Source organism: Suricata suricatta, chromosome 9 (assembly GCF_006229205.1).
Source record: "Suricata suricatta isolate VVHF042 chromosome 9, meerkat_22Aug2017_6uvM2_HiC, whole genome shotgun sequence".
Classification (NCBI taxonomy): Eukaryota; Metazoa; Chordata; class Mammalia; order Carnivora; family Herpestidae; genus Suricata; species Suricata suricatta.
Window position 1 is genome coordinate 71,515,131 of NC_043708.1, and position 12,795 is coordinate 71,527,925.

At 44.0% G+C, this 12,795-nt stretch overlaps 2 protein-coding genes, 1 long non-coding RNA gene and 1 other non-coding gene across 13 annotated transcripts in view; 3 read left to right on the forward strand and 1 right to left on the reverse strand.

Annotated features, from left to right (window-relative positions):
- The window catches only part of CHD8 (chromodomain helicase DNA binding protein 8), a 61,094-nt gene extending 52,485 nt beyond the window's left edge, over positions 1–8,609 (forward strand). For 5 of the 6 annotated variants that reach the window (XM_029951528.1, XM_029951530.1, XM_029951532.1 and 2 more), the window contains exons 28-38: positions 140–215; positions 753–807; positions 985–1,192; positions 1,822–2,030; positions 2,122–2,841; positions 3,074–3,225; positions 3,519–3,821; positions 4,584–4,697; positions 4,880–5,059; positions 5,454–5,570; positions 7,625–8,609. In XM_029951528.1, coding sequence (XP_029807388.1) covers positions 140–215; positions 753–807; positions 985–1,192; positions 1,822–2,030; positions 2,122–2,841; positions 3,074–3,225; positions 3,519–3,821; positions 4,584–4,697; positions 4,880–5,059; positions 5,454–5,570; positions 7,625–8,191 — 2,701 coding nt within the window. In that variant the 3' untranslated portion in view covers positions 8,192–8,609. The remainder of the gene's footprint in view (positions 1–139; positions 216–752; positions 808–984; positions 1,193–1,821; positions 2,031–2,121; positions 2,842–3,073; positions 3,226–3,518; positions 3,822–4,583; positions 4,698–4,879; positions 5,060–5,453; positions 5,571–7,624) is intronic. The other variant, XM_029951531.1, reaches the window with a different exon arrangement.
- On the reverse strand, positions 3,295–9,674 carry LOC115301570. Of its 5 annotated transcripts, none has more exons than XR_003913164.1 (6): positions 9,291–9,674; positions 8,711–8,794; positions 8,337–8,412; positions 7,406–7,515; positions 4,533–5,112; positions 3,295–3,773 (listed from the first exon to the last, which is right to left on the reverse strand). It is a non-coding gene; the product is annotated as an uncharacterized LOC115301570 (long non-coding RNA). The 5 variants fall into 5 exon arrangements; XR_003913163.1 differs by having other exon boundaries at positions 4,913–5,112; positions 8,711–8,840; XR_003913160.1 differs by having other exon boundaries at positions 8,711–8,840.
- LOC115303228 lies at positions 4,315–4,400 on the forward strand. Its single transcript, XR_003913920.1, has one exon. It is a non-coding gene; the product is annotated as a small nucleolar RNA U6-53/MBII-28 (small nucleolar RNA).
- SUPT16H (SPT16 homolog, facilitates chromatin remodeling subunit) overlaps positions 9,498–12,795 on the forward strand; it is a 41,970-nt gene continuing 38,672 nt past the window's right edge. Inside the window, exon 1 of the mRNA XM_029951534.1 lies at positions 9,498–9,904. Within this exon, the coding sequence (XP_029807394.1) occupies positions 9,839–9,904 (66 nt within the window). The 5' untranslated portion in view covers positions 9,498–9,838. The remainder of the gene's footprint in view (positions 9,905–12,795) is intronic.

Below are 12,795 nucleotides of genomic sequence, written 5' to 3' on the forward strand. Positions count from 1 at the left end.
ACCTGGTTGCCATTCCTTTGAGCATGAAAGACTGTTTCATGCTGGATTTTATATATTTGGCGAGGTCTTCATCCTAAATTCCTCTGAGTGAAAGAAGATACATTCTTGGTTTTTTTTTCATGCCTTTGGATAATTTTAGGGTTGACTTTGATAAGGATTGTGAAGATCCTGAATACAAACCACTCCAGGGTCCCCCGAAGGACCAAGATGATGAGGTGAGGAATTCTATTTCAAGAATTCTGTTACTAAATAGTTTAAGTTACTAAATAGTTAAGTGTTCTTACTTTTCTCTGTTACTAAATAGCTAAGTACTCTCTGTTTAGTAAATAGTAAAGTATTCTCTCATTCCCTGGATCCTGAAGTATATTGATTAATTTATAATACAAAATGGAAAGTAACTACCATTTGAGAATGTAAAGTATTAATGGAAAGAAAGGATTGTGACAGCCCCTGGGGGAGACCAGGGATGGCGTTGTGTAGGAGGTGAGACCAAGCTGGATATTGAGCTATATTATTTGACTGCAAAATTCCTGAGTCCCTAATTTTTAAGCCATTAACAACAACTGATTTTTCAGGTTTTACTTCCTTATTCTTTTAGTTGGCTGCTTCCATTTCTTTGTGAGGGTTTGTTAGGAATTTTTCTTGACCCCTTTGGTGCTGCAAAAGGTTTCACATAAGAAAGTGATTTCAGAGTGCCAACTTCCCCCCCTTTCCCTCCCCCTCCATCCTGTGGGGTGGATCTCCTTCTCTAGGGTGATCCCTTGATGATGATGGATGAGGAGATCTCAGTGATTGATGGAGATGAAGGTAAATTTCTAGGTCAACTAGTACAATTTTGTGTGGGGTGGTGGGTTGGGAAATTATTAACTGAATTCTGTCCTATCCTGGGATTTCTAAGAGTTTGCTTTTGGGGGGCTTGGAATACTGGTATTATCTCTACTGTCTTTCCTGTATTTCCTATTCATTCTACTTTGTTTCCCACAGCCCAGGTGACCCAGCAGCCTGGCCATCTATTCTGGCCTCCCGGTTCTGCTCTGACCGCTAGGCTTCGGCGCCTAGTAACAGCTTATCAGCGCAGCTACAAGAGAGAACAGATGAAGATAGAAGCTGCAGAACGAGGGGACCGGAGACGACGGCGTTGTGAGGCAGCCTTCAAGCTAAAAGAAATTGCGCGCCGAGAAAAACAGCAGCGGTAAAGTGTGGCTAGGAATTTGGGCCAAGTTGTAAGCTTGCCTTCAGCTGTGTATCTGTATGGAAAAGCATCTTAGGAAGGATTTATTTGGAATTCCCTAGGGGGACCACTTATTTTTGCCTTTAACTGTTACTCCTCTACAACAAAAACCTTGGTGTATGCATAACCACAACTCCTAGGGAGATCTTTTTGTGGCCATCCTCATTTATTTGCCCACATCACTTTTTTCCCTTAGTTTGCTGTCCTTAAATTCTTACATGTTACAGAGTACTTCTTAACTACCTCTTCTGCTGTCTTCTGGGCCTTATATTTTCATCCCTACTTTCAATTTTTATTTATTCAGGTATTCTAAGCCACACAAAGAAATAACCAGTTTTCCTGTGTTGTTGTTGTTTCATTTATTTATTTTGAGAGAGGGAGAATGAGAGTTGTGGGTGGGGTGCAGAGAGAGAGTCCCAAGCAGGCTCCCACACTGTCAGTGCAGAGTCCGATGCAGGGCTCGAACTCACGAACCACGAGATCATGACCTCAGCCTAAATCAGGAGTTGGACACTTAACTTATTGAGCCACCCAGATGCCCCTTATCTGTGTATTTCTGATCACTGTTGCCTGATTCCTCTTCCCTTTAGATGGACAAGGCGTGAACAAACTGATTTCTATCGGGTGGTGTCTACCTTTGGTGTGGAATATGACCCTGATACCATGCAGTTCCATTGGGATCGCTTCCGTACTTTTGCCCGACTGGACAAAAAAACAGACGAAAGCCTTACCAAGTACTTCCATGGCTTTGTGGCTATGTGTCGCCAAGTGTGCCGCCTTCCCCCAGCAGCTGGAGATGGTAAGCAAGACTGGAGAGTCTTGTGTGAGTGGGGATAGAGGGCAATAGAACCTGCCTGCTTCATTTCTCTGTCTACCCCTATCTCTTACAGAGCCCCCGGACCCTAATCTGTTCATTGAGCCCATTACTGAGGAGAGGGCCTCACGGACTCTTTACCGTATCGAATTGCTTCGGCGCTTACGGGAACAAGTTTTATGCCATCCCCTTCTGGAAGATCGGCTGGCATTATGTCAGCCTCCAGGTCCCGAATTGCCCAAATGGTGGGAGCCTGTTCGGCATGATGGGGAGCTTCTGCGAGGGGCAGCCCGCCATGGGGTGAGCCAAACAGACTGCAACATCATGCAGGACCCAGACTTTTCTTTTCTGGCTGCCCGTATGAATTATATGCAGAACCATCAGGCAGGAGCACCAGCTCCACCCCTGTCACGCTGCTCTACTCCACTGCTGCACCAGCAGTATACCTCGCGCACTGCCTCGCCACTGCCCCTGCGGCCAGAGGCTCCTGTTGAAAAGCCACCCGAGGAGACAGCCGCCCAGGTCCCCAGTCTGGAGAGTCTGACTTTAAAGCTAGAGCATGAGATGATGGCCAGGAGCCGACCAACCCCACAAGACTATGAGATGCGAGTAGCCCCCTCTGATACTACCCCTCTGGTTTCCCGGAATGTTCCACCAGTCAAACTGGAGGATGAGGATGATTCAGACTCTGAGCTGGACTTGAGCAAGCTGTCACCATCATCCTCTTCTTCTTCATCCTCATCCAGCTCCAGCTCCAGCACTGATGAGAGTGAGGACGAGAAGGAAGAAAAGCTAGGTGAGTGCATGTGATAGGCTGTTGGCCCTTTTCCCCATTTCCCACCTCTCCGCCCTCCTCACCTCACTCTTTCCCTTCTTTTCTACATGCATCCTCTGGGAGAGATTTGGATTTTGATTTGATAGAAACCAGAAGAGATCTGTTACTCTTTGGGCCTTTATTTAAAGCCCATAATTCCATTTATATATAACTTTATTCTTCCATCTCTGCTCACATTCTGCATGGTTTCTAGCTGCTGACCGTTCCCGCTCTAAGCTCTATGATGAAGAGAGTCTCCTGTCCCTTACTATGTCCCAAGATGGATTCCCAAATGAAGATGGAGAACAAATGACCCCTGAGCTGCTGCTGCTACAAGAAAGACAAAGAGCCTCTGAGTGGCCCAAGGTAATAGCCTCATTCCTGAACATACAGTCTAGAAATATAATGTAATGGAAACAGGGAACAAGGAACAGATGGTTTTGGTTTTCTTTAATTATATTTAGTGCTACATATTTGTTTCTTTGTTTGTTTTATTAAACTCTTCCCAGTCGACGTAGGGATCTGATACTATTACCTCCCTCCTTCTACCTTGTGATTTTTACCCATTCTGATAATGGTGGCAGTATTGCTTGTCACAGAATCACATAGCTGGTTCTCAGTCCCTAAAACCAGTATTGATTTCTTTTCTCCCCACTCAGGATCGTGTCCTTATAAACCGTATTGACCTCGTCTGCCAGGCCGTACTCTCAGGGAAGTGGCCTTCTAGCCGCCGGAGCCAGGAGATGGTAACAGGAGGAATTCTGGGGCCTGGCAACCACTTGCTAGATAGTCCCTCCTTGACTCCAGGAGAATATGGTGACTCTCCAGTCCCCACACCACGAAGTAGCAGCGCGGCTTCCATGGCAGAGGAGGAAGTGTCTGCAGTCACCACAGCAGCAGCTCAGTTCACAAAACTTCGCAGAGGCATGGATGAAAAGGAGTTTACAGTTCAGATCAAAGATGTAAGCTTAGCATTTAGGCACTGGGAAGTGGGGAATGAGGCTGTAGTTTTACTAACTTCTTCACTAACGGGATACTAAACTCGTTTGGTTAGCTAACTTTAAAAACGAGAGGATAAAAATTAGAGCTCACATAGCTCCACTGAGGAGAAGTCATTGCAGTAAAGGAAGAGGATCTTGACTTCTATCTCCTGAGGACTAGATTAAAAGAAATAATATTTTTGAAAGAATTTTAACTGATATAAGGTTCTTTTGGGAGGCTTGTTTCTAGATCCTAGAAACCTAGTTTTTAAAAATTGAATTTAAGTTGTGGGAAAGCTGTTAACACCACCACCAAATTATTATGGCCTTTATTAATTAAGTTAAAAATAAGTCATTCCTACTGAAATTAAATCAGTATTTATTTTACAAATGGGAAATTTAATTTCTATTCCCTATTGAAACTCAACAAGAAAACAATTTCTCCAAGTATGTGTTAGGAATTATCAGGATTTTGCTCCTGTGATGATTTACAGTGCTAATATTGAGACACCAGGTAGGGGATGTTGAGATAAATTCTTCTCTTACAACTACCTAAGAGGCACTAGGTCAACAAACAAAATCTTTGTAAGGGAAGAGTATATGTTTTGTTATATTTCTAATTTCTACCTTCTTTCTCATCCTTGAGCCAGAGGATGACCCGATCCCCCAAGATCCCCAAAGCTTAATATTTACTTTAAAAACATATGCCATATGACATCTTGGGTGGTTGGGTTGTCTTCTCAGGAGGAAGGATTGAAGTTAACATTCCAGAAGCACAAGTTGATGGCTAATGGAGTAATGGGAGATGGACATCCTCTGTTTCATAAGAAGAAAGGAAATAGAAAGAAGCTGGTCGAGGTGAGTGATAGACAAAGTCTTTAACATGATTATTTTTATTTCTACTTATCAATGAAGACAGATGGGATTAAGGGACTAGGAGATACTAGAATTATTTTATGGATACCATTGGCTCTACTCCCCCTCGCTCCCCACCCCCAAAGAAGAGTATGTGCTCATGGGGGTGGATTCTGGGTTTGCAGCTGGAGGTGGAATGCATGGAAGAGCCTAATCACCTTGATGTGGACCTGGACACCCGGATCCCTGTCATCAATAAGGTGGATGGTACTTTGCTGGTGGGAGAGGATGCCCCTCGCCGGGCTGAACTGGAGATGTGGTTACAGGGTCATCCAGAGTTTGCTGTCGATCCCCGATTTCTAGCGGTGAGTGTCAGTTCCATCCAGCAAGATTTAAAGTTATTCCCTTGGTATTTAAGCTGTGTGAGACGGAGGAAGCATGCCATATTATGTCATCATTTCTGTATCTGCCAAATAAGAATAACAATACCCAGTCTTCCCAACTCACAGAGCTGTAAGGATCAAAATAAAATACTGTTAAAGCACTTATTAAATACTAGGCAAATATTTACTGTTGAACTATTATATAATCACCTGATTTTTGGGGGAGAGATCAGCTTAATGGCTGTTTTCCACTAGGACTAATCCTTTACTTAGCCATGCAATAAGCATTTATTGTCAAAGTAGACACTAGAACCTTAATAATTACTCCACAGAAGATTTTTATTCCTCTAGGATGACTGATCCTTTTCTATTTCAGTATATGGAGGATCGCAGAAAACAGAAGTGGCAGAGATGTAAAAAAAATAATAAGGCAGAATTGAACTGTTTGGGAGTGGAACCTGTCCAGACAGCTAACTCTAGGAATGGGAAAAAGGTGAGTGAGACTGAGGCATCACGACTCTCTTCCCACATTAGATGTGACTGGAGAAATTACTTGATGTTACATTACTTACCTTTTTTCCAGTGTGTGAAAAAAATTTATCTTTAGTCTACCAATTAGAAAACCAGAGTAGTTTTCCTGGTATTTTTACAGTCCTTTGGCATTGTCCTCTCTAGAAGAGCATAACGTTCTAAAAACTAACTGGCATGTCAAGCATATTAAAACACAAGAATTAGATGTGTTGGAACAGTCAAGGCCGCCTGAAGGAGTTTGGGCAAGTCCTTTTTAGCCTTTTCAGTTTGCACATCCTGAAAATTTGAGGTTATTGGAGCCAATAATCTCTTAAAAGTTTTAGGATTCTGTTTATTTTAGAAGGGAGTCGGAGGCTACTAAGGAAAATAGTCATAGGATTTCCCAGCATGGAGGAGTTTGAGAGTCATGATGCCAGCAATGGAAAAAGGAAAGGAAAGCGTGTTTTATAGTTTAAAACAAGAACATTGGTTGTTCCATTATTTTCAGATGTACTTATGCTTATCCCAGTTACAGGCCTTTTGGTAGATTAAGTGCCTGTAATCCTTTCTACCAAAATATAACTCTAAAAATTTCTCTTTGCTATGTTTGTCTTACTTTGGGCAGTAGCTGTATTTTTTAAACATATTAAATCATGGTTTGTTCAGGAAGCATTTAAAATAATTAGTACTTTTGTATTCTCCCTTTATCTAATCATCCCCCATTGGATCTTCCATAAACATCTTTACATGTATATGTAATACGTATATAAACACACTATGTATCTTCTGGCAAAGTTGATTTCCAAATAAACAATCTGTATCTTCTGCACTTAACAAATTGAGATAATTATTTTGTACATTATACTAATTTGTGAGGGGGCATTCATGAGGCTTATTTTTTTTTAAATATATATATCAGTAAAAATGGTTTCATATAAGGATTGTTGGCCATAGAAGAATAGTTTAATTTTTCCTCTTAACCTCCATGGCACCAAGAGTGTAATAAGCAGTGGTTGATATGTGAAGCTAACAGCTAGAAGGCTGGAAACTTCTCTGTCTTGAATTTAACATTACAGAGCAGCCTATAAAAAAGGCTTTTCCTTCGGTATCACCTATTTTTACATCATGTAGTATGCTATTTCTTTATAGACAGTTGATAAGTCTAAGAAAGAAAAAATCCTAGGGAGTCCCAGGAAATCATAATATGACTATTAAAGAATTTTTGATGTAAACAGAATTGATGGTGTATCTAGCACTGTGTTATTACTTGTACCTGCGGGAGATTAGGCACTGCTATAGTTATATTTTAAGTCTATACAAATATGGAGTATTGAGATGTTTATCTCCAAATGAGAAAGGTATATTCCCACATCACGTGTTAGATTGGTAAATAGAGTGCAGAAACACAGGCACCAACTGTGAGTTTAATGTTGGGTTACCCAGTATTGTGCTTAGGTCTAGCAAAGCAGAGGCACTAGAAGTAGTAAGTTCCAGCTTCGGTATACTTAGTTAAAATTTACAGTTAGAACACCCAGAATCTTTTTGTTGTTCTAGATATTCAGAAGTCTTAACCTGATCTGTCTTTAGTTCACCACACTCTGATGTGCTGATGAGTGATAGTTTTGTAAATATTAATATAGTCGCTCTGCACTTGACATGATAAGACCATGTGAACAACCTGCCTTCAGTATACTGTGCAAATACTGATTGACTCACTGGCTTACTCAGGCCCCTTACTCACAAATGTGAGCATCTGTGAAATTGTGGGGTGGACCAATAATACAATGTAGTCATGGAAAAAAGAAAATTCTGGTTCACCTAAGTATCAGTATCAATCCCTTGATCTTAGCTTCAGTGCCTCCAGCAGCTACATCCAGCATCTCCTCCTCACCATCCAGCCTTATCTGACCGTGCTTGTTTTGCTCCTCCTAAAGATAGAGTCAGTGAAAAAGAATTTGCAAGCAAGGACTTTGTGGACTTCTATTTTGCTTTTTTTCCCTTTCTTACTTTTTACCATCTTCTTTTCCTTCCTCCTAGGGTCACCACGCAGAAACTGTGTTCAACCGGGTTTTGCCAGGGCCCATTGCACCAGACAGCAGCAAGAAGCGGGCCCGTAGGATGCGACCAGACCTTTCTAAGATGATGGCCCTGATGCAGGGTGGAGGCACTGGGTCCCTATCTCTGCATAATACCTTTCAACACAGCAGTAGTGGCCTGCAGTCTATGTCATCTCTGGGTCACAGCAGTGCCACTTCTGCATCTTTGCCTTTTATGCCGTTTGTGATGGGTGGTGCGGCATCATCCCCTCATGTAGACTCCAGCACCATGCTTCATCACCACCACCACCACCCCCACCCCCACCATCACCACCATCACCATCCAGGCCTGAGAGCCACTGGCTTCCCTTCTTCACCAGCCACTACCACCTCTGGTACTGCCTTGAGGTTGCCACCACTGCAGCCTGAGGAGGATGAGGACGATGAGGATGAAGATGATGATGATGATTTATCTCAGGGCTATGATAGCTCAGAAAGGGACTTCTCACTCATTGATGATCCTATGATGCCAGCCAACTCAGACTCGAGCGAAGATGCTGATGACTGAAGCCCCAGCATGGTCCCCATTGCTTGGGTGGCTGCTGTTATTTTCAATTACTCTGGCCCTTGGACTATGGAAAAGTGGGAGGGGCAGGGGAGATGTGGGGAAACCCAGGACTCCAGGAGGTGAAAAGGAAAAAGAAAACTTGTACCTGATTGCTTCCAAAAGTGAGAGGATTGGGTGGGCAGGGGAAACTCCTCAAAGAATACATGACCTCTTCCTCATTTCTGGGGAAGGAAAGGAGACTAGAGCAGCTGATGTGCTCACCCCTCCCTAAACCCCTCCATTAACCACAGACTATGTAGCGCTGGCCCTAGCCTCTGGCAGAGCCTGTTCCTGGCCGAACTGTGGATACAGCTGGAGGGTCAGGAACTGTTACCTTCCTTCCCCTTGGCATTAATAAATTTAAGTTAATCCTTTTCCACTCTTCCTTTTGTTCTCTATTTGCTCAAAACCAATATAAATTTTAATTTTGAACTCATGATGGGTAATTTCTAAAGTTCATTATCGTTCATACAAAGTTACCTTGGATAGGACGGACAAGTCATCTCTGCTCCACCAAAGAACATGTGTTAAGTGTAGTCCAGCTTGTTAAAGGCACGGCAGTTACTGAGGATAAATTGTAGGCAAATGTTCAGATTCAAACTCCCAAGTTCTTGGAAGAAATGAGAAGGAAGAATGTCAAGGAACCATGTACGTTTTGTTTGGAATTAACTGAAATAACGGCGCTTTGGGGAAGCCTTAAGAATGGTGTCACTTCATGGACTGTGGCAAGGGGACAGGCTGACTGGAAGGAACCTTGTCAAGAAACTTGAGCCCGGGGTGGGGGGGACACTGGGTTGTGTGAAGCCCCCCCCCAGCCATTTGTTTCCTACAACTCTTCCCTTACCATCCCAGCGCTCAGATGAAGCCTGGGCATTTCATTTCCCTTTCTAAGGCAAGGTCCTTTCACCATAGTTTGTCGGTAGAGTGGGCTTTTTCTCCTTGGTTTGTACTCTGTGTATTCCCGGAGCCTCAGACCCAGCGTCGCGCCACCAAGGATTCTTCCAGCCCAGGAGCTGCAAAAGGCTTTTGCTTCCCCACCCTTCCTAGAAGAGGAACGCACCCAGTCTTCCCTCTCGGGTCCCACGCCAGCTCCCGCTCTTTCCGCTTCCCCTGCATTTGTCGGTGGGTGGGGCCACTGCAGCGGCGGGCGGCAGCTTGTGTGGGGCGGGGCGGGCTCGGCGGGCCTCCCGCTTCCTTCGCGGTGCCCCGCCGCTGCCGCCTCGGCCAGAAATTGGAGCTCCTGCAAACCGCAGCCGGGCTGAGAGTAAAGGCGGGGCGGGGGGGGCCTCACGTGATGACGTCTCCTCGCGTGCGGCTGTTGCTAAGTTGACAAGAAAACCCCGCGAAAATCTACTCTTTGGTGTTGCACATTTTGTTGATTTCCCACTGTCTTTCTTCCTCTCCTTCCGCTAACCTCCGGAGAGAGGATTTAAAAGGAAAAAAAAAAAAAATCCCAAGCGCTGTTGGGACCCGGAAGCGGAAAGGGCATCTTTGAGGTCGGTACTTCCGGGTCAGTGGGAGAGTGCGGGATTCCGGGGCCGAGAGCGGGTGGCGGATCCGGGACCTCGCGTGATTCTCGGAACCCGAGCAGGAGCGGCGTCTGTGGCTATGGCTGTGACTCTGGACAAAGACGCTTATTACCGACGAGTGAAGAGACTGTACAGCAATTGGCGGGTGAGATAGATCCCGTAATTTTCCCTGGGGAGCCCCCCTCTGCCATCCCATAATAACCCCGTTTTTCGGCGCCCTTTTTTTCCTTTCCGTCGGGAATTCCCGGGTTCGGTGTCGCGCCCCTTTAGTTGCTGCAGGACCATTCACCGCAGGCCGCCCCCAGCGCTGCCCCGGAACAGGGAATCCCCCGCAATCACCCTGCCCTGCAGCCACCACCATCTTCCCCGCGTGCTGGCCCCCGTCATGCATAACAGCCTCCTCTCACGGTCTCTTCCCGCCCTAGAAGACGCAGCATCTTTCCCTCCCACTCTGTGATCACGTCTTGCTGCCCCCCTCCTGCAGTGTTCATACACACCCACGCACTCGCTCTGCCCTTCCAGAATCAGTATCCCGCCCCAGGTCCCGCCAGAATTGCAACCTTCTTAAAGGGTGGATGGAGGGGCTAGCAAGATGTAAAACCGGCTCTTGGTGTTTATCGTCTGCGGGGCTTTTGCTGGAGTTAAAAAAATAAAATACTGCTCACGCGCAACCGTCTCATGTTCTAGGCCCTGCCGTGGGTAACACAGAAACCCTAATGCTGAAAACCTGCAAGCGTTAGTAATGCAAAAGCTATGTGATGCTTAAACCCTCACTGGTTTTCCTCTTTAGTAGAGTATCCGGGGCACGTGTTGAGAAAAAGCGCTGTTGCAGTCTCCAGTGTTTTAAAGGTTGGGTAATTTTGCCGCTTGAGAAACGGCCAGATTGAAATTTTTTCTGTGATAGTAATTCATCAATTCATGCATTTGATTGCATCCTGTGGTGCGCACTGAGGGGTCTAGCTTAAGTCTGGCCTCTGAACTCTGTCATCCGGGGAAGCTAAAACGAATAAAGACTTTTTAAAACCTGAAAAATGTCCTGACAAAAATGATCAACTCTGATTTCAGCGTTGTAAATTGTCTTTGAAATAGACCCTCTGCTAAAAACCAAGCTATTAAAATCGGTCAGTTCCCTGCCATTCATATTGAAGGTTCATGTGTCTTTAATTTTTTGAAGATAAATGCATTAGATAATTGAAAAGAAAATGGATTCTTTGTTGCATTTTTATGAAAATAAGGACTTTATGCAAGAAGAATGCTGAACATAGTTTCATTTTTAAGACTTTGTATTGGTTAATTTCTGTCAAATGTCTTCACAGTTTCTTTTACTGTTACATTTTTAATAATCCTCGTTAGAACAACTCGGGGGCACCTGGGTGGCTCAGTCCGTTGAGCATAGAACTCGGTTTCAGCTCAGATCTTGATCCCAGGGTTGTGACAGGCTCCTCCTCCCTGAGCTAGGAGCTTGCTTAAGATTCTCTCACTCCCTTTGTCCCTCCTGCTTGGGCACACACGTGCACCCACACTGGTTCTCCCTCTCCAATGTAAAAAGGGGGAGGGGCACTTGATGGCTCAGTCGGTTGAGCTCAGGTGGTGATCTCACAGTTGGTGTTAGAGCCCCACATCCGGCTGTTTGCTGTCAGCACGGAGCCTGCTCTGGATCCTCTGCCCCTCCCCCGCTCTAGCTTGCACTGAAAAATAAACATTAAAAAGCGTACAGTGAAAAAAATGAAAATGTGTTTTAAAAAAGGAAAAACAAAAACTTTCTGAACGTTGCAATATTTCCCAAAGATTAATAAGTACAGAGGTGCGGTAATAGATCAGAAACCCTGTCTTCTACTCATAGACCCTGAAGTTATACACCTTTGATGTGTAGGTTGTTCCTAGTCCCAATGACTCAGAGTTTATCAGGTTCTTCTTCATCTTCTCTAAATCGTTCACAATAGCTAAGATTAGTGTTCCATTGCATGATTGATAAATGCAAAGCATGAGACTAGGAATAACTTGAGGCCTAAAGACAGATTGGCAAACTTAACAATATTAAGTGACAGTCTTTAAGTCCAGGAAAGTTAAATTATTGGCCCTTATTTTTTGTTCCTCAAAAATCAATAGTGGGGGGCGCAAGTGAGCAAAGGGCAGAGAGAGGGAGAGAGTGAAAAGTGGGGCTCACATCCACCCAAAGCAAGGCTTGAGCTCAGGATGTGGGACTTAAACTCATGAACTATGAGATCATGACCTGAGCCAAAGTCAGTTGCTTAAGGACTGAGCCACCCAGGTGCTCAAAAATCCTTAAAATTTATCCAGGTTCTCTTACTTACATCATTTGAAGAGGTATGTTAGATGTTAAGATCTGGTATTATGTAAAGTTCTGAGCCAACTCCATATAAAAATGTACTCATTAACAAAATTTGTGGCAAATTATTATGAAAATCTTATTTGAGTAAACTTGGTACTTCCTTGTAACTATGAATTTTAATAATTATGTCCAGAACCCACCTGTAGAACTCTTTTCTGCATATATAGCCTTTCCAGCTTACAGTACTTTCATTCTGACCTGCTTCCGTGGAGATTATGATTGGGATAATTCTGGTTGCTTCTTCTCTTAGCTGTGCAGAAAGATATATAGGTGCATGCTATACATATTTTTTACGGTTTTTCCTCTTTTTAATAAAACTGGCCTTGAGATGCAAGAGTAACTTGGAGTTAACTATACAAATCCCAAGCTTTGTATTGTCCACACCTATTTTCAAGTAAATATCCATTATGACAAAAATTCATAAACTAGAAAAATAATTGGGGAAAAAAAAGAAAATTAGTTGGTTGCCACATCCACTTTTTTGTCATAATACCTACAAGCATAAGCTTTTCAGAACTGTGTGGCTGTGTGTGATTGCTCCAACTCTCTTCAGCCATTGAGAGGAATAGAGAAGCAAAAAGCTACTAACCCTTTTTCTTTTGTTTTTTAGGGGGGCTGGGGGTCAGAGGGAGAGAGAATCCCAAGCAGGCCCCACCCTGAGGTAAAGTCGAGCTCAGTCCCAC